The 25000-nt window shown below is 51.4% G+C and overlaps 1 protein-coding gene across 4 annotated transcripts in view; it reads left to right on the top strand.

Moving 5' to 3' along the window:
* Window positions 1-25000, top strand: part of sema5ba (sema domain, seven thrombospondin repeats (type 1 and type 1-like), transmembrane domain (TM) and short cytoplasmic domain, (semaphorin) 5Ba) — an 88900-nt gene that overhangs the window by 53762 nt on the left and 10138 nt on the right. For all 4 annotated transcript variants that reach the window (XM_029836135.1, XM_029836223.1, XM_029836090.1 and 1 more), the window contains 13 exons: window positions 3474-3536; window positions 4171-4269; window positions 4335-4548; window positions 8297-8582; window positions 12817-12952; window positions 13029-13236; window positions 13310-13517; window positions 18998-19115; window positions 19196-19380; window positions 20513-20656; window positions 21166-21313; window positions 21403-21628; window positions 23169-23381. In XM_029836135.1, the coding sequence (XP_029691995.1) occupies window positions 3474-3536; window positions 4171-4269; window positions 4335-4548; window positions 8297-8582; window positions 12817-12952; window positions 13029-13236; window positions 13310-13517; window positions 18998-19115; window positions 19196-19380; window positions 20513-20656; window positions 21166-21313; window positions 21403-21628; window positions 23169-23381 (2248 nt within the window). The remainder of the gene's footprint in view (window positions 1-3473; window positions 3537-4170; window positions 4270-4334; window positions 4549-8296; window positions 8583-12816; window positions 12953-13028; window positions 13237-13309; window positions 13518-18997; window positions 19116-19195; window positions 19381-20512; window positions 20657-21165; window positions 21314-21402; window positions 21629-23168; window positions 23382-25000) is intronic.

Raw genomic sequence — 25000 nt, forward strand, 5'->3', positions numbered from 1 at the left:
TGTGTGTGTGTGTGTGTGCGTGTGTGTGTGTGTGTGTGTGTGTGTGTGTGTGTGTGTGTGTGTGTGTGTGTGTGTGTGTGTGCGTGTGTGTGTGTGTGTGTGTGCCAGTCACATTTCATGCACCTCTGGTTTTTATATTTGCTTTGGGAAGCACATGAATATTTTTTGTGAAGATATTTTGAAACTTTAAAGTTTCCTTTTGTGTGGGTTTGTTGGCAGAATTATGCAGAAATGACCATGAATAACTGGATTTATTCGGTAGGGTGAGGCTGGTTGCACTGGGCTTTTGCACAGTTTGATAATCAGATCAGTTTAAGACGAGCGGAGAGAATTAAACCCCAAGTGTGTGATGAAATCCCGTCGTCCTGTGCATCTATCAACAGGCTCTTCTCTTCTAGAAATGAGCCTCATTCTTTTCTCTTTTAGTTTAGTTTTTCACATTCGCAGCTGAAGAGTTTCTATTTAAACAATGTTGAAGATGATGTTAGCAAAGTGTGTGTCAGCCTCATCAAGGCTCGCTCCATCCCAGGCGGGGCCACAGCTGCCCCCCCCCCCATTATTTTATTGGTCTGACGACTCTTTCTGCTAAAATAGAATTAAATTTCCAGCATTTCCCGCCTGTCTGTAATTAAAGTGATGGAGTTTCTCCCCCCACATTAATAGTGCCGTTCCGTGCAGAAAGGTGCGGGGATATGAAGAGAAATGCGTAATTAACCGCCGGGCGAGTGTGCGGCTCCAACATTCCCGTGAGGTCACGACCACAATTAATGAGTCGGCTGCGTGGGATTATTCTAAAAACCGCAATCAGGGATTAGGATTTAGTTTTGCCACCTTATTTTCCTCCTCGCTGCTGATTCCTCTGAACCTGCAGTGTTCGTACGCTCATTTCTGTGGGTGTAATCACGCTGTGATAACGTAATAGAGTATTTTTATTATTGCCCCCCAATTTACCAGCATTACGTCAACATTTATGTTTCACGGGTTATTTACAGAATACTTTTATTGCTGATAGTCCAGATTTTAGGTGCTGTCAGGCACTGGAGCTGTGAAACACTGCGGAGATCATGTATTATTCACAATTTCATGAGTTATTAAAGGCACTTTGCTCCTCACTCATGAAAGATGCACCAGGCACCTGTTGACTGGAGTGTCCACACATTCCAGACTGAAACTGAACCCAGATCTGGGAAAAGCTGATGTCGCCACTACCTGAGGCCAGTGAAGACTCACCTGACAGGTGAAGATGCTGTGGGAAGAGTTGCTCCGCTCGGTTGTTGGCCCGGGGGGCCCAAAACAAGCAGAATTTCTTTAATTTTGTGGTTCTAAACACTGTATGAGTCCAGTTATGCTCCTGTCGGTGAAGCTGCAGACACCAGCTTTGGAGACATATGTGGGAATATTCTTGTCTGCCCCGAACAGTCGCTCGCTGTTGAGTGAAAAATCCCAATGTTTCTGCTTTAATTCACGCTGTTGTTGGCAGCCTGGCTTTTCATGGTTCAATATGGAGTGAAGACATTGGAGGGACAGGATTCCGGTGTTCTCACAGGCTCTGTGTGAGTGTGGCTTTGTTCCACAATAGAGTGAAGGAGGAGAAGAAGAAGAAGAAGAGAAGATGGACAGAAAAGGGGTGGCGGGGGGGGGGCTGCACTTTCTGCAGAAGGTCATCAGGTTAAGCCGACGGGGATCCTTGGAAACGGGGGCCCTGCTGAAGAGATGGTAATACCCAAAGCTGTGATTCATCGCAAAGGCATCCTTCACCCCGTGTGTGTGTGTGTGTGTGTGCGTGTGTGTGTGTGTGTGTGTGTGTGTGTGTGTGTGTTTACAATGATGTCATCCCATCAGTGCCCAGGCTGTCAGGAGCTGAGAGCCTGGGGACTGATGTTTTGCTTTCTGCAGCCTGGGTGGTAATCTGTAGAGGGGCGGAGCCTCTTTTTGAGTGGCAGGTGCCATCTCGTTTAGCACGCTCGGGGGACGGTCACGGTTGTTGTTGTTTGTTGGCAGAGACCACTGCTGGGGGTCCGAAGGGGCAGCTCTGGGAGATGAGCTCGGGCCACTTCCTGTTGGAGCTAAACGGGGCTGCGTAACGGCAGGGATGGAACCTCTCTGAGGCTCGGTGTGGTTTTTACACTCACGGAACCTTCAGCAGCTGCTGCTGTAACCGGGATATTTCAGGAGGGGAAGCCGCTGCCGCTGCCACAGCCGCTGCCGCTGCCGCTGCCGCTGCCCCTGCCCCTGCCGCTGCCGCTGCCGCTGCCCCTGCTCCTGCCGCTGCCCCTGCCCCTGCCGCTGCCGCTGCCGCTGCCCCTGCTCCTGCCGCTGCCCCTGCCCCTGCCGCTGCCCCTGCTCCTGCCCCTGCCCCTGCCGCTGCCCCTGCTCCTGCCCCTGCCCCTGCCGCTGCCCCTGCTCCTGCCGCTGCCCCTGCTCCTGCCGCTGCCCCTGCCCCTGCCGCTGCCCCTGCTCCTGCCCCTGCCCCTGCCCCTGCCCCTGCCGCTGCCCCTGCTCCTGCCGCTGCCGCTGCCGCTCCTGCCGCCGCCACCTGTGACGTTTGCTAACATAAGAAGGGTCACTTACGATTTATGGCGTAGAAGGTGGACCTGCCCCTCCTGCTTACATCCTTCAGGAACACTGACCCAGTTAAGTGCCGACACTTGACTGGCTTCACTTTAGACCAACTTTGTCCTGCTGGGTGGAAGAAAAACAATTTGGAGGGTCGGCGTTAGTGCCTGCCAGAGGAACGCAGACAGCAGCCAAAATGAGGGAAATTAAAAGCAGTTATTACTATTTTTCTCTTTAAGCGTCTGCGCAGTTTTGGAATCGCTCCTACTCGGCCAGTGAGTGAGATGAATGAAGAGGAGGCGATGAAGGACGATGAGTAAAATGAGGCCGGTGACACTCAACAGGGGGTCCTCTGGCACTTTACATACAAACAGCTCCAACAGAGAGAGAGAGAGAGCCGTCGTCCACCCCTCTCAACGAGAGCCAGCCGCGCTCTGTTGGCCAAGCAGCCCCTGTGTGTGTGTGTGTGCGTGTGTGTGTGTGTGCGTGTGTGTGTGTGTGTGGTGCAGTCGTGCTGCACGACTACCTGCATCCATAATTAAGCCCGGGACACAGCCATCAATGGGAGCAGAATTGGCCGGGATGGGGGCCTTTCTGAGAGACGGAGGGGGGAGGGAGGGGAGAAATCCATTTACATGCTAATGCCCTCCTCCTCGGCCCTTCAGCCTCCTCCATGGGTACCTTGCCCACTATCCTCAAATAAGCTCTTGGCGGCCAAGCTGGTCGCCATGTTTACACAATAAACAAACAGCAATGAGGTTAAAGTCTTTTCAGCCATCTTCTCTGTGTACGTCTACAGTATTAGCAACAGTCAGCTGTTGCGTAACTTTTCGGTGCCGTCCGAAGACCTCAGCTGACTGCTTTTCGGCCCGTTTGTCATCCTTGTTGATTTTAACTGCCTTGTTTTTGTCTCCTAGGCAACCGAATGGGCACCGGATGAGGAAACCAGGCAGTCCTGTCAGAGCAAAGGCAAAACAGAGGTAACTAACCTCAATTACAGCTCTTGATTTCAGCACCTCCAGACGTGCAGACGGGCCCATTCGGGTCGTCTGTGCTGCGCCGGTCCCGCAGGAGGGTTCAGCACAGACCAGCCTCAGTCAGGAGTTAGTTCTATTGTTGTTCCATGTAGGGGGAAAATGGCTAAATTAGCTTTGGGCATTAAAGTTCTAATTAAATAAGTTATAGTTTATTTAAGTCACCTCTGAGGTTTATTCCTTTATTCTTTTGGAATAAAAAAAAAAAAGCCCTTACAGTGAAATGACATAAAATGTGTCATTACTAATAAATGGCTTTGACTCCTTTGTGAAAACAGATTTGGCTCTTATTGCCGCGACTCTTTGCCGGCTGTGTCTGTCGATACAAACAGAATTCCATTCAGCTGCAAGAGCGCATTCTTCCTCTGGAACAATGAGAGCAGAAGCATGCAGGCGCTAAACCCCCCCAGTCTGGTGGCAGAGCAGCAGACAGCTATTGTTCTCTGCAGCAGCACGTTGAAAGCATCCACTCGCCTCTGCTCTACTTTCATCTCTTTTAGTCTGTGTATTGTGCTGTTTCCTTTAAAATGACTGGAGTGGAATGTGTGAAACTTTAATTGAGTTGATGGATTGTTTGCAGGTCGAGTGTCAGAACTACATCAGAGTTCTGCTGGTGAACAGGACCGAGATCATGACCTGTGGAACCAACGCCTTCCAGCCCTTGTGCATCACCAGAGAGGTTAGAAACCAAAAAACCCGCCAATTCCACTAGAATCTTGACTAACCCCCCCCCCCTCCCCGCAGGTGGGCAACATGAACAGAGTGCTGGAGCGGGTGAACGGCGTGGCCCGCTGCCCCTACGACCCGCGGCACAACTCCACCGCCGTGGTGACGGAGAGCGGGGAGCTGTACGCCGCCACCGTCATCGACTTCTCTGGGCGCGACCCCGTCATATACCGCAGCATGGGAGGGATGCCCCCCCTGCGGACCGCCCAGTACAACTCCAAATGGCTCAACGGTACGACACAGCCGCCCCCAGCACAGAACACGGCGCCTCACAACTGCAGCAGGCCCAGTTCAGCAGGTTCTGCGTGAGAAGTCCGGCTGAGCTGGATTAGTAATCTGATAGAGTCTCAGATCTTTGGATCTCACAAGAATCCGGCCGAGGTGGGACTCCGGGGTGACGCTCGTGTCAGGCAGTTTCTGGAAATTCCTCCGCTCCCTTTAAACATTTTCTTTGGCCCGTCTGGAGCAGCACGAGTACAGTCGGCCTTTGTGGTGCGGCTCGCTCGGGTCCGGCCTGTTTTCCCAGGATCACACAGACGGTTCCGAACACGCAGCACACGTTAGCCAAAGGTGTCGGGGTCCATAATCTCCTCCATGCTGACGCTGAGGGTTTTCCTTTGAATGCACCGCGGCAGGAATCCGTTCACACGTCGTCGGGCTCCAGCGGCGCCGTTGACGGACCTTCCACGACACCCCCCACCTTTGATATGCAGGAGCGGGGAGATGGCTGAATTCACAGGGCTGCTCACAGGAGGGTTTGATTTAGGCCGTCGTTGTTCTGGAAGGAAAGGTCAAACTCATTTGTTCTTCAAAGTGAATGTGAGGTGACTGACAGCCGCAGCACTTTAGCCCGGCGACGCCGCATGTCGGGCTGCAGCCCATAATTCCCACCGCTAAGAGATAGTTACGTATCTCATCATCTCATTTACAGGTTTTCCCCACAGAAAGTCTCCAAAAAAATAAGAAATGTCACAGAACGCAAAATGAATGTAAAAAAGGAGAACATGAAGAGTTCATCGGCCAAGGTCATGTGACCTCCATCCCACCCCCCATGTCATCACCGTAGCCATGGCAGCGTCCTTCACACTGATTCAATACATCAACCCCAGAGTTATATGAAGTGGCCCAACACACCTCAGCAATATACTAAGAGTTGTTGTTGTTCTATTAGAAATAACTGCAAACTAATATTTACGACCACAGTCGCGTTTCATAGGGAGAAAAGAGACATTTCCGCCTTTCCAGACCAGTTGTAGAACACAGAAATCTAAACGCCAATCAAGTCGTTCATTAGCCGTCACATAAAACCATGAACCTTTAGCTTCTTTTCGAATCCTAATTTGCATCCCTGACGTTTTCCGTGCTGGACATAAAACAGACCTTTCATCTGGAATAATGCAACCAGCAACAGCACCGCTTTGGTCCGTGGACTCAATAAAAACCACGGAAGTCAGGAAGGGATGAGAAAATGAAAGGAAAAATGACGCCTGTGTGAGTTTGTGTGTGTGCGGAGCATGAAAAAAGACTTATGGATGAGGACGAGCGCGGAGCGCGGCGGACGGACTGGGAAGCCAGTGAGCGATGTAATTATTCCTCGCAGCAGGGAGAGGGTGAAATTACAACACACAGTGTGCACACACCACTTTGCCTGTGTGTGTGTGCGTGTATATACAATATGTATCAGGATTGCATGTGACCTGCGCGCGTCACCGTGTGTCTCTGAGCTGTGACGGAGGCGAGTGAGCATGTGGGAGGGAAAGAAGATGAGTAGCTGGTGTCCTCCTCAGTAGAACCACAGCTACAATGTCAAACACACATGTTGCTCACACACACACACACACACACACACACAAAGCCTGCTCTGCTTCGCGGCGTCTCCGAGAGGTTATGGAGTTTTGTTCCTGATGGATTTGGGGTGTGAATGAAAAACTCATTTCCAGCTCTGAGCCGCTCGGCTCGAGGAGGGAGGGGGTCCTGGATCAAATCAATCTGGGCCCTTATTGGATCGGTAGCCTGCCGGGCTCTCACTGTGTCCCATCATGCTTCTGGATTGCGAGGGAATCGCTGCCGTTTCCCGCGGAATAATCCAAACAATTCGTCTGTGTGCCGGACAAAAAGAGCGACATCGTGAATATTTATTCCCAGGTTTCATTTAGACGTGTGCGTTCCTAAGTGAGATTCATTTATCCCTTACATTCCCTCACTCGCAGTTACAACAGCTCGTACTTGTGCCGCCGCTGTATTGCCTAGCTAATATTCTGCTAGCTAGCTATGAAATAATGAGAATTGTGTAATTCCTGAAACGCCCGGCAGAGAATTCAAGGCTGATGAAAATGAAGGCGTGTTTTACTGATATCTGTAAAATACACACGATGTGGGGACAATAGGCTCCAAAACTGTTGACACTGAGGAGCGCCCCCCCCCATTATGAATAGATCATTCTTGCACAACATGTTTACCCGAATATATATTAAACAGCGTTTGAAGGCGGGGTCACGTGACGCGATGACGTCACCTCCTTTCAGCCCCCCACAAACCTGCCAGATTGAACAATCTGTTTAGCGCTCAGCAGGACGCCGCAGGGTCCATCAGTCACAGGTTCCTGCCCACGCACCTTCCATAACGTTATGCAGGCCACAGCGTCTCCACGCAGGATGCAGATACACCCTCAGCCTCCCGTCTGCCTTCATTAAAGTAGCCCGGGAATATCAGTTTTCAGTAAAAGTGGTTCAGTTTTTCCCTGATTTAAGTTGGTTTGACAGAAGCATGTTGGAATATTCCTGCACAATGTAAAGCAGGAGTATAAATAAATGAAACCATCTGTTGTCACAGCGGTAGGTGCAAAAAGCAGCATACTGGAGGGAAACAAGTGTCGCCTAAACACACGTTGCTGTTGGCCGTGTGTGTGCGCGCGTGTGTGTGAGAACATCTGTCACGCTCCGACGCCCACAGTAGCTCCGTCACACTCAACACGTTCATCATTTAAATCACCGACTGGAGCGTGTGACCTTTTAACCACGACCACAACGTCGACCCTGAGAACTGCCAGGGTTCTTTACGGGTGATTTCTTCCTCTTCACAGTGTCACACACACACACACACACACACATTTTTGCTGTCGTCAAAGCCTTGGAATAAATAATATCATTAAATCTTTCTTTTCTTAAGGCTTTTGTACAGAACAAATTGATGTCGGGCTAAAAACATTAGTTTTCAACATCCTCTGGAAGGAATTCCAAACATCCTGCGGATCCGTTCATCTTCAGGTGCTGAAGCCACAGGCTCTGCACTGATGACGTCTTCCAGTCCTAAACGACCTCTGCTATAATTAGCAGCCAGAACTACCTAAATGAGTGGATCTGGGAACGGACAGAGAGTATTTTTGGCTCATTCTATCAGCGTGAAGTGGACCGGGCTCAGGCCGGCAGACCTGAACTCGGGATTCCCGGTCATGTTTACAGAGGATGACGCTAACGTCCTTTTCAAACTGTAATTGGACTTCAGCTTTACGGGCCGACCTCCCCAGCAGGGAGGGACATTAATCACTGCTGTCTCACCCCGGGCAGTAAAGGCAGCACTGGGCGCCCAGTTTAACAGACATGGCTCCATGGATTTACCATTAAAATATCAGATGGATTTATTAGTAACCATTTATTCTGCCCCCCCCCCCCCCCCCTCCTCAGCTCTCCTCTCATTTGCACGTTTGACTTTAGGGCTTCTGTCCACAACAGCTAAAATTTATATTGGAGCAATTAATTAGACTTTGGAATGCATCGTTCTGTTCTCAGCATCCAGAAAATTCATAAAAATACAGCATTTAATGTCAGACCTCGAACTCGTGCACATCTGTGATGCTGCAGTGGTGAGTAAAGTAACGAGTAACTAAAGTCACTAATGAAACTGGGTCAGAGCAACACGTTGGAGAAGACGAATGTCTCCCTGCAGGTCCTCTCTAACGAGCTTCTCCCTCCCGCCCGCAGAGCCCCACTTCATCTCGGCCTACGACATCGGCCTCTTCACCTTCTTCTTCCTGAGGGAGAACGCGGTGGAGCACGACTGCGGCAAGACGGTGTATTCCCGCGTGGCGCGGGTCTGCAAGAACGACATCGGCGGGCGCTTCCTCCTGGAGGACACGTGGACCACCTTCATGAAGGCCAGGCTCAACTGCTCGCGCTCGGGCGAGATCCCCTTCTACTACAACGAGCTGCAGAGCACCTTCTACCTGCCCGAGCAGGACCTCATCTACGGCATCTTCACCACGAATGTGTGAGTCCTCCGAGACGGGAAGTGGTGGAGGTGGTTGCCGGGTGATTAGTGGCAGCAGGAGGACTCGTTTGCCCTCCGTCCGTCTGCTTCTGCCCCCTTTGGTGCGGCCACTTGTTGAAGCAGCTGCAGCATTGAGACGATTTCACGCAGCATTTCAGAAATAATTAGTGGGCCTGAACAAAGTTCTGGGCTGCAGGTTCAGGCTCTGCTGCTGACCCCTCTGCAGTTTATTACCCAAGAGAAAGCACAACGATATTCCAATTTATGGAGCAGAAAACTCATCATCATCCCATCTTTCCTAAAGCAGTTGGATCCCATAATTAATCTCAATATTTGTAACCTTGTGTAGCGTCAAACATCCGTAGGTCACCTCCAGATGATCGGAACCGAGGGAGTTCTTAAAGCCTGAAAAATGTGTTTGAATTGTCCGGACATTTATCATCTCGATTACTTGGTTGTGATGGGATGTGAGATTAAATTGGCTTTATTGGGATAAAATCCAGACAAATTGGGCCGTCTGACGGATGTTTGTTCCTGCGCGGGGAGAGCAGACGTAGGAAGGACAAATGAGGTTCTCCGTCTTTTCCTCCTCAACATCAGCCTTTTAAAGCCCAAAGCGGCTCCACAAAGAAGAGATTCTGTTATGAAAATGAAGGTCCGTCAAAGTTCTGCTGTAGTTTTCCCGCCTTTGCTGATGATTCTGCAGCGTTTGTGTGCAACCTGCTGCTGCTGCTGGAGACCAGCGCTGGAGAATCATCTCACATTTCCCATCCAGACCAAAACCTTCTGGCTCCGGTTCTTCCGCATGTCGTGTTTGTATCGCTCAGAGAAGAATTTGTCACTGATAATTACTCTGAATTCTGGGAAATCTTCTGGCCGCTAGCGCTCTCTTGAGTCCGACAGATTTCATTCCAGGCCTTGAGTGCGTGTCATCGCATCTTTCCTCTCTGCTTCCCGTCAGCGTATCGCTCTCCACCCCGGAATGAACAATACCGTTATTGATGACAACACCGACGCAGCCGGATCTTACTGGAAATGAAGCCACGCGGCCCAGCTGGAAATATTCTGCTTTTGTGTTCACGTCTCTTCAAACACAGCATCAAACATTATTACATTTATTTACCAGAAGACATCCTGCAAGGTTACTTTAGTCATTCAGCCTTTGGAAAACTGCTGAAAATCCACTAAAGGGGGCGTCGTGGACGGGTTCTGGTGGCCACGTCACAGGGCCGTTCCCCCAACAGGCACTTTACAAGGCATCCACGGGAATTTCTTCATGTTTTATCCAGCGTGCAGGAAGTCAAGAGGCTCGTTTTGCTGTAGTTTCCCTATAAATGGCACGAAAACTGACAATGTGTCTGATGTGCTGGATCCGTGAAAAGGATCATTTACTCTGAGGGAACCAATGAGGCGGCTTGATCATGTTTTAGAATAATCAGCTGCTGGGAACCTTCCTCCCACCCCGACCAGACCGATGGGGCAGAAAACAAGCTGGAGAACAACAAGGGTGAGAACGAGCAGCAGGGAGAGACACCACTGCGCTCCCAGGTTTGGCCGCCCTCCTTTGCCCCCTCAACGGTTGCCCTTCATTTATTCTGAGGTAACTTGCTCCAAAGCTGCGTCCCTCACCGGGTTGGATATGTTAATGCAATCACCACAAACACCGTCTCCATCTGTCTGGCCTAAATTGAACAGGCTCACAGCTGCTCCCAGGAGTTCAGGGCTGTAAAACAGAGCAGGAAGTCTTGGAAAGCAGGACTTATCCTCGATGCCTTCTCACAGTCTGGCCAAAGCCTCACACACACACACACACACACACACACACCCTCCATCTCTGTTCAGAATACTCTGTGTACACTAGTGTTTGGTGACTTTGCCGCCGTTCAGCAAATAAGTCATGGGGAAAATGCCAATTTTGAGTATTAGTTAAGCCGCTGGAGCAAAATGTGAGCACGGTTCCAGCTTGTCAAAAGTGCGTGTGTGTGTGTGTGTGTGTGTGTGTGTGTGTGTGTGTGTGTGTGTGTGTGGGCCGCTCAGATGATCAGAGGTTTGCAACAGTTTTGTTCTGTCTCTGGGGGACGTTGGACGGAGCCCAGACGGGTCAGGATCGTTTGTCTTCAGCATGCGTGCGCCGCCCCCCCCCCCGTCGATCTCGAGGCCTAAAAGCCGCCTCGATCGATCTTCGTCAGTATTACAGATGATCAATCCCAGAAGAGGACAGGGGGGAAAAAGGGAAGGAAGCGATTGAAGTGTAATTTTATCGAGAGTTTCCGTGGAGTGTTTTTTAGCGGTCCTCAGGATGAGGATCCCCGAAGCATGGCCAAGGCTTTTAATTAACTCTGGGCCCTTATTGGGGGAACAGCAGTGAGATTCTCCTGCCGAGGGGTCTAACCTGCCATTACTAACTAATTATGAGGCTCCTTATCTGTTCCTGTGTGACTCCAGTGGCCATCTCCAGTTTAGCTCATCTAATATGGTCTCCTTCCAGAGGGGCCTGGAGGAGGAGTTGGAGGAGCGCTGGGACGGTTTGTCCATTCATTAATAAGTAAATTGACATACTGGAGTAATTCAGATTTTAATTTATTTATGAGCTAAACCCTTCAAATATGGATGAGAGTTCCCGGTTCTGAGGTTGGAGCATTAGCCGTTTTATCACTCGTGGATTTGTTTGACCGGCGTTCCTGATGGAGTCCGCCGTCATTCGTCCGGCAGAAATCTGAAGATGAAATTGTGTGAGCAGTTTTTGGGGAGCCATCTGACTCCCATCATTATAGAAGATATTCCATTTAATACCCGGACCAGGATGTGACCTTTTCAACAACATCAGAGACTGAATCCTCCCGGCCACTCAAACACACACGCTCTACCCTGGTAACCTTGATTATCTGGTTTAATGAATTCTGATATTCTATTGACCATCTGTTAGTGGGGATGTGACTGTCTCGATGCCAATGTCACCGCTTTTTCAGCTTTTTTTGTTGCATTGTATAAAAATGTGGAGAAATCTGCCTCAGCAGCTGCGCAGTTCTGCTGACTGGAGCCGTTTCTCCTTTCAGGTTTTCAGCATAAACCTTCAATTTAGCTTTATTTCCTTCCATATACGACCGTCAAGAACTCCCAAATATGACAAATATGGGGAAATCTGACAGAAATTAACAAAGGCCATTGTAATCGTTTGTCTATTTTAAAATACAGACATTCAAACAGAGGGTAAAATATTGTTTTATATCAACATTGCCTGAGCGGCCGTGTGGAGATGATGAACAAGAGTTTGGAGGGAGACGTAGTGAGAGGAGGACAGGATGTGACTGCTGGGACGAGATGAGTCGGCTCCACTCGTAATGTGAGCGATCACCGCGGCGCGGAGCCTCAGAGAGCTGCAGAGCGGCACCACAAACAGCATCGCAGATGCCAAACAGCTTCTAGATCTCCTCCCCGGTCTTTAAGGCCGATTCGGAGCAGAGTCGCATCCATCAGTGTGGAAACCTCCCATAATGGGGGTAGATTTCCAGTCCTCCGGACTTCCTGTCCCAGCACACTGCTGCGGAGGCAGCCGGCCCGTCACAGCTCATTTGATTGTGGATTCCTCCACTTAGCGTGTGGACGCTGTTGGGTCGCCTCGGTTTTCCTCTCCAATTCCCACTGTTTGTCTCAGTCCCACCCCAGTCCAGGGTCCTCCTTGGACCGGAGCTACGCTGCTGATTGGAGCATTCCAAACTTCAAACTCATCATTTTTGGGAATTATTACAGCAGGCATTGTGTGATTTTTGAGGTTGTTAAATGCTAGTCAGCTTTCCTATTTTATCTAAGGTGTCTTAGATCTCTGCCTCATTATAATGTTGTCTCTCACTATCGTCTTTATCTCCGATACCGCGTGAACGAGGCTGCTGTTCACGTGGATTGCACAGCAGCAGCAGATTGCATCTGATACGCAACATGATAATAACTGTGGTTTGCTTCCTGTTTGACAGCTGTGTGTGTGTGTGTGTGTGTGAATTTACACACAATCTGTACAGTATCTCATATCTTGACATTAATTCTGTCTCTATTCGCTGTGCAGCTCTGATAGCACGCCTCAGCACCCCATAATACTGCACCTGTTTCGTGAAGGAGGCAACTTAATCACCTCACTGCTGCACGTGTTGCAGCTTTAAATGTACCTCCTTTCCCTCCGCGTGTCCGTCCTCCCCCCGTCCCATCTTTAATGTCTCCCCGTCTCCATCTCTCTGTAAAGCAACAGCATCGCGGCGTCGGCCGTCTGCGCCTTCAACCTGAGCGCCATCACCCGCGCCTTCAACGGGCCCTTCCGCTCCCAGGAGAACCCTCGCTCCACCTGGCTTCCAACGGCAAACCCCATCCCCAACTTCCAGGTGCGGCAGCTCTGTTCCCGTCTGGTTCCGTCGACACCAGAACCTTCACACCCTCCTCTCCCTCCTCTCTTCCCAGTGTGGCACCATTACCGATGAAGGTCCCAACGAGGGGTTGACGGAGCGCAGCCTGCAGGACGCCCAGAGGCTCTACCTAATGAATGACGTGGTCCAGCCAGAGTCTGTGGATCCACTGGTCCTTCAGGACGACGTACGCTTCTCTAACCTGGTTGTGGACATTGTCCAGGGCATGGACACCCTCTACCATGTCATGTACATCAGCACGGGTCAGTGGAGGTGAGACAGGGGGCAGCTGTCAGCGAGCGTCTGCTCATGCTCTGCCTTCTCACCCAATATCAGAATATGGGAGCATTTTAAAGGCCCTGGCCACGCCCAACAAGAACCTTCAGGGTTGCTACCTGGAGGAGATGGAGCTGTTCCCACCGGGGGTGCGGGAGCCCATCCTGAGTCTGCAGATCCTGCACAGCGACCGCTCGCTCTTCGTGGGGCTGAACCACCGCGTCCTGAAGATCCCTCTGGAGAGATGCTCCACCTACAGAACAGAGACGTGAGTCTTGAACCCTCTTCTAACTCATATCCACATTATCTGGACTGTGATCAGGCGGGCCGGGCCGGGCCCGAATCCTTCTCCACATCTCCGTCTTTGTTTTTGCCGTGCGAGCGAACAGTCGTCACCACGCAGCCTTCGGCATGTTTAATGTGCTCATTTTATCGGTTTTGGCAGGGAATTCATTTCAACCTGCTCGACGGTAATTATCTGTCTACGGCTGAGATTAATGCCTGGGAGGCGTCGCCTATAATCATTAAGGTCCTCACAGAAGCAGATAAATGAGTGGAGGAGTGTCTGCTCACGAGGGAGAATTCATTTGCTCTGTTGTTTTAATGAAGCGAGGTTGTAATAAACAGAGTGTGTTGGTGGCTTTTGTTGTCCTATGTGAGAGGGTGCGGCAACATGACCTCCAAGCGTGGATTCATCAGAATCTCGAGAAATAGTCCCTTCGGAGTTTTGCTGAAGGTGTGTTTTCAGAAGCTGCCACTTCAGCGCTGTTCCCCTGTTTGTCTCACCTCCTGCGTCCCTGCGTGTGTGTGTGTGTGTGTGTGTGTGTGTGTGTGTGTGTGTGTGTGTATGTGTGTGTGTGTGTGTGTGTGTTAAGGGCAGGTGTGTTTTGTATGTGGGCTGAAGAAGTCTCGTAGGCGAATTGCAATGAGTCATCTAGCTATTTTGAGTAAATCCAAACTCTTAGACACACACACACACACACACACACACACACACACACACCTGAGGTAGAGGAGAGTTGGTGTTTAATAAGATGTGGGTGAGACGGGCGAGATGAGACGGAATGAAAAAGGCTGAGATGCAAGAAGAGAACAGCACGAGTCTGTTTAAGCCACCGTGGGGTGAAAGGATGAGATGAGAAGGTTGTAAGGAGCAGTTTCACCAGGAGGGACCTTCTGGGAAGAAGCTCCATCTTTCACACCTTCTTTTCTCACATCTACTGCTCTTTCCTAAAAGCGTCGAGCTCCGTTGACGGGCTGGAGATCACTCCACCATCATCTGGAGGTGTCCTGGAGCCTCAATCCAGATGTGTCCTGGGTCTCAGAAGGAGCCAGGAGCTCCTCTACAGCCGTACCGGCTGTGGGCGCTCACACACATAAACACACACACACACACGCGCGCGCGTGCGTGCGCATCGTCTCTTCAACAACAAAGTTCAATATCAAATTGTAGAAGAATGGCTGTTTTTAACGAGGGCCGGCTTTTACTGAGGCCATCTTGAAGAGATGCAGAGAAGCGTGCTGCTGGTTCCCAGCGAAGAGTCAATTACGCCAAAGTGCTTTTAGTGATACGATTCCTCCGATATTGATCCGACAACCTCGGTAAATCCTGCAGCAGTCCGATGAGAATATTAATATCATCGTTATCCCTAATTAAACGTTTTGTTGTCATCCAGAAGCATTTCCTGCAGTTGTTGATTTATAGACTTGGTGGAGAGAAACGCTGCGCGTGTGTGTGTCTGTGTGTGTGTGTGTGTGTGTGTGTGTGTGTGTGTGTGTGTGTGTGTGTGTGTGTGTGTCCTCTGTTTGTGATGATCATATTTGACCTCCTCTCTTGGCACCTCTCTGTCCTCCTGCCTGCATCTATCTCTCAATCTTGCTTCGCTAGGGGTTTATTTCGGCGCCATGGCTGAATTTATGGGGTGGGTGGGGGGGGGGGACAACAGGTAAAACTGCTGCGGCAGGACAGACACGCTGGGGAGCGTGACTTCCCTGGAAGGGCAGAACAGTCGGCGATGACAGAGAAGAATATAGGAAGAGAAAGAAGCGCGTGAATAAGGCGGAGGAGGAAATGCTGAATAAATGATGACGATGGCGACAGGAGGATGAAATGAGGCTTTTTGCAGTGGAGAAACCATCACTCACCAGTTAGCAAAGCGTCACTTTTAATTACAACAGGCCCGATTGTTCTGCTGGTAACGGCTGTACTGGTGGCCCGAGGAGCTCTGGTTTGGGACAGGTTATACTGGTGTGATTACCGGGGACCAGCAGAAGTTATTAGTGCTGCGGCCTGTGAGCTAGGATGCTATAAAAACCTGCAGATGTTTGCTTCTATTAGCCTTTAGCCGTGAATGTGGACTCTGCCCTCCTCCGCCTGAAAGTCCGTCTGTAGCGAAACCTAATTTACGGTGGGAGGTGGGTGCCAGGCTGTCAGCAGGCGCTCCGGGCTCTCTGCTGCTAAGCCTGGTCGACCAATCAGAGGAGCACTTCAGCAGCCAAGGACTGGGGGGGGGAGAGTGATGGCATCGCACAGGGGACATATTTATTACTGCTTCATAATGCTGTTACTTTTATTACAGGCTTTGTTCTGGCGGCGGTTCAGGAGCAATCATTTTGCTCTCTGTCACTTTCAGCTTCCTTTTCTCTCAATTTGTCCTCCTCTTTCCTTCTGCCTTGATTTCCATGTTGTAAAACTTGCCCGGCCACCTTTTAAATCCTCCGACAGCGTCGCCGTGTGACCTCATTCTTCACAGACAACAACAAAAGCACCGACTAGATTTTTAACCTTTTTTTTTTGTTGTTGTTATTCTAAATCAATTCGCATTTCCATCCTTATCTCCAGTGCAGTAAATCCAGTACGTGCACCAAAATGCTAATGGAGGCAACCCTCTGACGCTCCGCTCTCACGCTACATCAGAACAGGTCGACCTCAGGGTCGTGTTTGGACTAAGCTGCCACATTTTTCTGAGCAGTGAGAAATTCGGGTTAAATTAGTTTATGTTATAAAGTTTAATCATGCTCAGAGGCTGCGCGCAGCTCAGCGCGCCCCCAAGTTTCACAGGAAAAACACAAGAGTTATCTGTTAAATCTCAGTTCTCTTTGTTCTCGGGTGACTAAAGTTGCTCATGCGGGACAGCAGCCGGTCTTCTGGCAACCGTCCATCTCACTTCTGTTTCCTCGCGTCCCTTTTATGGACCCAGCGCCTGTTTAGCCAGATCCAACATGGGCCTAATTGGACGTGTGAAAGCTGAGGGTGTGCAGTTCTCTGTGTTTCTGATTCCTCATGTGCAGTCCGCTCTCCCTGGGGGGGGGGGGGGTGACCGGAGAGCCTGTCAGCAGGGGTCTCCTGACAGCTCAGAAGGGAGGAGGTGGAGGGGTGGAGGAGGGCTGGGGCGAGACAGGCAAACGCCTGACTGCCTCCGGCCCAGGAGCCGTCCCTGCTAACGTAGCGCTCAGGCTAATAATGGCTTGAAATGCATAATTTATCAGCTGCAGTGATCATTTTTGCAATTATAAACTCAAGACCTGCCATTAAAGCTGCGGCGAACTGTTGTTTTTATGTCTGTTGTTTAAGGGGCTGTAATAAAAGGAGAGGTTTTATGGTGATTTTAAATGCCAATTACACCCCCCCCAAAGAGAAAACTGCAGATTTATTTTCCGGTGCCGCCGCTCCAGACTCTCTAGGAGAGTTTCCCTGCACGTTTAAATGAACGAATTATCAGCCAGAGCTCAGGAGGCCGGCCAGAGCCATGTTCTGACACGTGTTGGTGGGCCAGCAAACACACGTGCACGTGCAGGTCTCACCTTTCTGTGTGTCTGAGGACAGCACCTGTTATAGAAATGAGCGTTTTCTATTCTTGCCACAGCCTCTCCCCACCCGCGGGCCCTCTGATTGACTTTAAGAGCGGCCCATTGTTTAAATACAGCACGCCACCGGGGCAGGAGGCCCTGGAGAGGCCTTGGCTGCTTTTTATGTAACGGCAGAGAGGCCAGAGGGGGAGATAAATGACTCGCTTCGCCTCCGTTTTTAGTCTCCGATATTTCATTTTTGTTTATTTCCCAGTTTTTCCTGACTGCAAACCTCAGCTGTGTTCTAGCTCCACGTTTTATTGCTGGAAACATCGTACGGCAGCTTTTATTTCCACGGCAGATAAATCGGCCGCGTCAAGCGTCCGTGTCGATACGCCAAAGTGTCCAGACGCTGAGCTCAAGTCGCGTGTGTTTCCTCTGTTTGAAGGGCTCCTTAAATAACCCTCAGCATCAATATTGATTGTGAGGGCTCCGCTCGGTCCAACTCATGTCTGGCTTCAGCCAGAGCTAATTAGACCTCAGATCTCACCTCTTATTTATGTGGCCTTTGAAACAGTCATTAGTTGTGCCACGTGGATGATCTCTGTTTGTGGAAGCCAGAGGAGAGGAGAGCTACATGATGCTAACGCTAACGCGCTCAGCGGGTTTACAGCACACCTCGTTATGATTATTGTTCCGTCTGTATTGGAGATTGCGGTCGGCCACTTTAATGGCTTCCGTTAATTAAAGCGGCGCAGGGAGGCGAAGGCCGGCGCTGGAAATCGCTTTCTTCCAGCTGTCGCAGAGCATCAGAGAACGTCTTCGTCTTCCGTGGGGCTGCGGGGTCACCTCTGTGATGCAGGACCCGCTGGAACTGCTGCCACAGTGGAACAACGCTGACCAGGTCCTGTTCCAAATGTAACCGGAGAGCTCTTTAATGAGATTCTACCTGAATGACTTAGAGGAGGGAACGGAGAACAAATCCTGGCTGACAGAGAGCGTCAGAGGAGCTCTGAAGCTGCTCCGCCTGTATTTACAGCAGAACCTGGAAGAATGGCTGCAACCGCAACCCGTGATGGAGCAATGAAGCCCATCCGGGAGCCGTGGCGGCCCCGCGAGAGCCGAGCCGGACCTTTGTTTAAAGCGGTGGGTTTATTGGGAGTGAGCTGATCCGGCTCAGGGCGCCGCCCCGACAGTTGGAGGTTCCTCCAACGCTACAGGGCTCTCCAAACAAAGCAGGCGGGTCCAGGAGAGAACGGCAGCAGGAATTTTCCCTTTCTGCTGGAAGAGGATGAGACTGCTGAGGTGGCATGAGGAGAGTGATGGAGCCGAGGGAAGAGAGAGAGAGAGAGAGAGAGGGAGAGAGGGAGAGAGAGGGAGGGAAGGGAAGCAAAGGAGGAGAAAGAGCTGGAGCTGCTGCGTTCCTGAGGCGTCCACAGCAGCTTAGCTTCCTTATTAACGGCTCCACATTGAATTAGGCGTCATTAAGGCCGTGTTTTACCGCGGGAGCTATCAAGCGTTTCATCAGTGTTGTTTGTGTGAGTCGGAGGAAGGACGGACCCAGACTCTGCTTCCTGTCACCTCTCAGTTATTTATATCGGCTGCTCAGAACGGCAGGTCTGAGGTCAGTTGTGAGTGCTGCTGGGTGGCTGAGTCACGCTGTGCTGGATGTGAAGCCTTTTGTTTTCCTCTTCTTTGGGCTTTCTTTTTTGCTAACTTCTCTCATGAGCATTAAAACAAAGCAGCTAAACTACAGTTAGCTTTTAACGGGTAAATTCTTTCAAATGGGCTGCTTGGAATTGTTTCTTACCTCATCAGCTTGTTGCACAAATGCATTTTTCCATCCAATTTACCTTTTTATTTCTTCAATTAAAGCTAATGTTGTTTCACTTCCTTCCATTTCACCCTCTTACGTATTCGTGGCGCTAACGTTGCTAACAAAGCTTCCTCCCCCTGCAGGATGTGCTTGGAGGCGAGGGATCCCTACTGCGGCTGGGACTTTAGGCAGCGCCGATGCACCACCCTGGAGGACAGCTCCAACATGAGCCAGTGGAAGCAGAACATCACCGTCTGTCCGGTAGGATGCAGATGAATCAGATCACCTGGCTGGGCCGACACACGGCTCGGATCTTAACTGACCCGCCTTCTGGTTCCCAGCTTCGGAACCAAACCGCCAACGGAGGCTTCGGCCCGTGGTCGCCGTGGCAACCCTGCAACAACGACGAGGGCGCGGACGGCGTCAGCTCCTGCTCGTGCCGCTCCAGGTCTTGCGACAGCCCGGCGCCGCGGTGTGGAGGCAGGAACTGCCAGGGCCCCACCATCGAAGTCTCCAACTGCTCCAGGTGGAGGAAAGACCGATCTCTCCTTCGTTAGCACAATCATTAGCACGTCGTGTCGAATTCTAAACAAATTGTGGATTAAAGGCCGATTAAAGCTGTAATATAAATAGGCTGGACACAAAAACTGCTGTAATAAGCATTGATTTAGAAATGACTGAGCAGCCAAATCCATACCTGCAGGAGCCTAAATGGAGCTTCTGGGCGCAGCTCATCTGCAGTCTGAGGGTGAGGTGGGCCAGATGTGCCAGATGTGCAGCTTTCATGGGTTCTGTTTGGTAGCGAGGACTCGTGCACAAAGCTCCACGCACAGACGCCATCTGTTTCAGGCCTTCGCTCCTTTTTCACCAGAAGGAAAAAGTGTTTTCTTCGATCGGCGGAGATTTCTTCCCTCGTTCTTTGAGATCGGAACACAGAAAAGGGAGGAGACACCTCCGAACTCCTGTCCAACAACACTCAGCCAAGCCCAGACAGATCTGAGGAATTACAAATTTCCAAACAAGTTTTTAGCTTATTTTTGCTTGCATTCATTTTTCTGCCTTTATATCTGTGGAGAAGTTTACTTCAATGAAATAGGAAATACGAGTACTTAACAGGAATAAAGCTACGTTGTGGCTTTGTGACATAAATAACTAATTAAATAAAGGACTGGACAAGGTCTTGGCTGATAAAAGTGCTGGTTTGAGTGGCTCATCCAGAAAAAAACCAGCCTGGAGACTTCCCCTGAGCTGCAGTTGTAGCAGCGATGATTGACTTTCCGCTTTTCCTGGGAAGCAAACGGCCATGAAAGTGAGCAATCAGAGAATGTGGCTGACACACAGCCGTGACCCCCCCCCCCCCCGGGGTCCACGGGGCCCCCGACACGTCGGCCTCGGCCAGAAACGGCGCCTCCGCCGATGCCAGATTTAATCTCTGGTGTCAAAATAAAGTTGCTTCTTTTTAGAAAGTAGCAATTAAATCATGACAACTGTCGCGGGGGGGGGGGGGGGGCACTTTGGCAAATTAAACGCGCGTGTTTTCGCTTTCGCTCCTCACACTTCCCGAGGAAGAGCCGCTTCCTCGGCGCTGGCAAACACTCTGAGAACAACACACGCTAATGCAGCAGAATAATGATGATTCCCTGCTTCTGTCGCCGTAGAAACGGGGGCTGGACGCCGTGGTCGTCATGGGGACAGTGCAGCACAACCTGCGGCACAGGCTTCGAGCTGCGCCAACGTTCTTGCAACAACCCGTCGCCCCGACACGGCGGCCGCGTGTGCGTGGGACCCAGCAGAGAGGAGAGGTGAGGAACTTCCTGAGGTTCATGAACGCAACACGCGCGACCTCTCCCCGACCCCCAGGAGGTCTCCGGACACCGGAACTGCTGAAGGGGTCAGGATTTTATGGTTCAGCTTCCTCCAGATCGTTCATATGAGCCTGAACGTTTCGACTCACTGTGTTCCACCATTTTTGAGGCTTCATAAATGAACGCTGAACCGCAAATAAATCTTTCAAACTCAATTCCGAGGCGAGTCGGTGCCCCAGTTTACAGAGCGCAGAAGCAGAAACTCAATCCCACTGTTCTGCCACTTGACCCTTTTCCTGTTCCCAACTGTCTGTCACCGTAGAAACCACTCTACTGTAAATCGCTGCCATGCTGCAGTGCCCCCCCCCCCCACTCCGGTGCACTGACTGTTTCAGATGGAGCTGACTTGTGATGTTTCCTCTGCTGACACCTTCTTTTTTTTTTGCCTGTGATGGATTTTGGGATGCTGTTGTTCTGCTGCAGTCAGTTCTGTGACTCCTCCACAGGTTCTGCAATGATGGGATGGCCTGTCCACAGCCCATCTTCTGGTCCCCGTGGGCCTCCTGGACCAAGTGCAGCAGTGAGTGTGGGGGTGGCATCCACTCCAGGGTCCGCACGTGTGAGAACGGCAACAGCTGCCCAGGATGTGCACTGGTACAGACGCACACGGAAACACACACACACACACACACACACACAACACAAATGGATGAAAAAGAACAATTTTTCTCCGTCTCATTCAGGAGTACAAGGCCTGCAACCTGGAGGCCTGTCCGGAGGTGAAGAGGAACACACCGTGGACGCCCTGGATGCCCGTCAACGTGACCCAGGGTGGAGCTCGCCAGGAGCAGAGGGTGCGCTACATGTGCCGGGCCCACCTGCCCGACCCCCACGAGCTGCAGATCGGACGCAGGAAGATGGAGACGCGCTTCTGTCCCAATGATGGCGCGGTGATCTGTGAGACCGACAGTGAGTGGAGCCACAACTCTGGATGGATGGATGGATGGATGGGTGGGTGGATGGATGGATGGGTGGGTGGATGGATGGATGGATGGATGGGTGGATGGGTGGGTGGGTGGATGGATGGGTGGATGGGTGGGTGGATGGGTGGGTGGATGGATGGATGGATGGATGGGTGGATGGGTGGGTGGGTGGATGGATGGGTGGATGGGTGGGTGGATGGATGGATTGAGGGATGGATGGGTGGGTGGGTGGGTGGGTGGGTGGGTGGATGGATGGGTGGATGGGTGGGTGGATGGATGGATTGAGGGATGGATGGGTGGGTGGATGGATGGATGGATGGATGGATGGGTGGATGGATGGGTGGATGGATGGGTGGATGGATGGATGGATGGATGGGTGGATGGATGGGTGGATGGATGGGTGGATGGGTGGGTGGATGGATGGGTGGGTGGATGGGTGGGTGGATGGATGGATGGATGGATGGATGGATGGATGGGTGGATGGATGGGTGGATGGATGGATGGATGGATGGATGGGTGGGTGGAGGGATGGATGGATGGATGGATGGATGGATGGATGGGTGGATGGATGGATGAATGGATGGATGGGTGGATGGATGGGTGGATGGATGGATGGATGGGTGGGTGGAGGGATGGATGGATGGATGGATGATGGATGGATGGATGGATGGGTGGATGGATGGGTGGATGGATGGATGGATGGGTGGGTGGAGGGATGGATGGATGGATGGATGGATGGATGGATGGATGGATGGATGGATGGATGGATGGGTGGGTGGAGGGATGGATGGATGGATGGATGGATGGATGGGTGGGTGGATGGATGGATGGATGGATGGATGGATGATGGATGGATGGATGGGTGGATGGGTGGGTGGGTGGATGATGGATGATGGATGGGTGGATGGATGGATGGATGGATGGATGGATGGATGGATGGATGGATGGATGGGTGGATGGATAGATGGATGGATGGGTGGATGGATGGATGGATGGATGGATGGATGGATGGATGGATGGATGGATGGATGGGTGGATGGATAGATGGATGGATGGGTGGGTGGATGGATGGATGGATGGATGGATGGATGGATGGATGGGTGGATGGATGGATGATGGATGGATGATGAATGGATGGGTGGATGATGGATGATGGATGGATGATGAATGGATGGATGGATGATAATGACCTGGTTCACACCCACGCTGCTGCTGAACTCACACGCGTGTGAATAAACACTGAACCTGCCGCTGGGCCCCATTCGTCCCGTCGGCTCCCGTTGGCTGTGCAGGGCGGGGCCACAGTTCCCGGCTGACAGGGGGAGCGGCTCCCCAGCAGCAGCATCTCATCCCCCCACACCTGCGATCGATCACCCCTACCCCCCCCGGGGGGCCGTGTGGACTCTGACACCAGCAGCGAGGGACGCGTGAACAACCGACCGTGTGCGATGGAGGACAGGAAGCGAAAGGTTCCTGTCGATGGTCCGTGCGCTTCTTTAATCCAGCTTGATTTTCTCTCCTCTCAGCACTCGTGGAGGAGCTGCTGAAGACGCCGGTGATGCGGGTGGCGGGTGCGAGCTGGTCGTCGTGGGACACCTGGGCCAGCTGCTCCCAGAGCTGCGCCAAAGGCTACCGCACCCGACGGCGCTCCTGCGCGGGGCCGGAGGGGAAGAGCGCCCCGGTGGCGTGCCGCGGCTCCCCTGTGGAGTACCAGGACTGCAACGTGCAGCCGTGTCCCGGTGAGTGGATCCGCGTGCTCGGCTGCTGATGTAACGTAGCCCGGAATTCCGTATCGCAATAATCAACCATCGCACAACAAAACTGGAGCAATGAGGTAGCAAAATTGGGCACAGATAGCCCCCCCACCACCACCACCACCACCTCTTCAGGACATTAGGGGTTCATAAAGTGGTGGACATGGAGAGACGGTTGAAGACAGAGCGAGGGAGGTCAATGGCGGCTGTAAAATCCTGCTGAGTGGATCATTAGCTTCATTAGCTAATGGTTACCAGCAGTGGCGCGAGCAGAGTCCTCATACAAATGAAGATATCGGTTTCAAACAGCTCATCCAACCATAATCAGCAGCAGAACACAGACTGAGAAGCCCTCAGGACGTTTAAAAATATGCACACGCACGCGCGCATTAAGTTGATTAAGGCCCCCGTCAACGAATCCGCTTAAATATTTATGGCGTTTTGAATTCTGATCAATAGCTGCAGATCTGATCAAACTCCAGCCGCGTCAGCTGTTCACATTCACCTTTCATCCTCAATCATTAGCCTTAGCCTTATTAGCCGTAACCAAGGTAGCCAGTCGGTGCCCCCAGGGGCTGTCACGTGCACGGCCGGTCTCTGTGCACCTGTCCTGATCATGGAGGCAGGTGAGAAGGACAAGGTGAGGGAGGAGAGGTTGAGCCAGATTATGGGTTATTATGGGATTATGGGTCAGATTATGCAGAGGAAGGGAAGCAGCATAAATCGCTGGCAGTGAAATGAATCAGCTGTGCGTGCGTGCGTGCACGTGCGTGTGTGTGAGATGGAGAGAGATCATGACTTTGATCACACGAACTTCTGATCTGAAAACTTTTGTCTATTACAGCCAACAGCAACGCTACAGGCAGGTTGAGGGTAAAGGTCACAGTTCACCAGAAATTCTTTGAAAGATTCAGAGAGGGAGGTTCCTGAGGTCCCTGAGATTTCAGAGGTTCCTGAGGTCCCTGAGATTTCAGAGGTTCCTGAGGTCCCTGAGATTTCAGAGGTTCCTGAAGTTCCAGAGGTTCCTGAGGTCCCTGAGATTTCAAAGGTTCCTGAGGTCCCTGAGATTTCAAAGGTTTCTGAGGTTCTTGGGATTCCTGAGATTTCAGAGGTTCCAGAGATTTGAGAGGTTCCTGATGTTCCAGATGTTCCTGAGGTTTCAGAGGTTACTGAGGTCCCTGAGATTTCAGAGGTTTCAGAGGTTTCAGAGGTTTCAGAGGTTTCAGAGGTTCCAGAGGTTCCTGATGTTCCTCATGTCCCTGAGGTTCCTGAGGTCCCTGAGGTTTCAGAGGTTCCTGATGTTCCTGATGTCCCTGAGGTCCCTGAGGTTCCTGATGTTCCTGATGTTCTGCATGTGGTCACCGTGCTTTGTCGCCACGTGCTAAACTGGCCAGACTGGTCGTCACTGTTGCTCGTTTGAGTGAATATTTACAGAAGCACCGTTTGGTGCCTGGAGCAGCCCAACGGTGCTAATTGAGTGCGTGAGACCCTCGGCCAGGTAAACGGGCCGTCAGCCGGAGTGTCGGGCAGAGAGCTGGTCGGAGTTAAGTGGCGTCGCTCTCGCTAATCCACTCAGCTAATGAAGTTTCCTGCGGAATGGTGAC

This window comes from Takifugu rubripes, chromosome 1, assembly GCF_901000725.2.
Source record: "Takifugu rubripes chromosome 1, fTakRub1.2, whole genome shotgun sequence".
In the NCBI taxonomy this organism is placed as follows: Eukaryota; Metazoa; Chordata; class Actinopteri; order Tetraodontiformes; family Tetraodontidae; genus Takifugu; species Takifugu rubripes.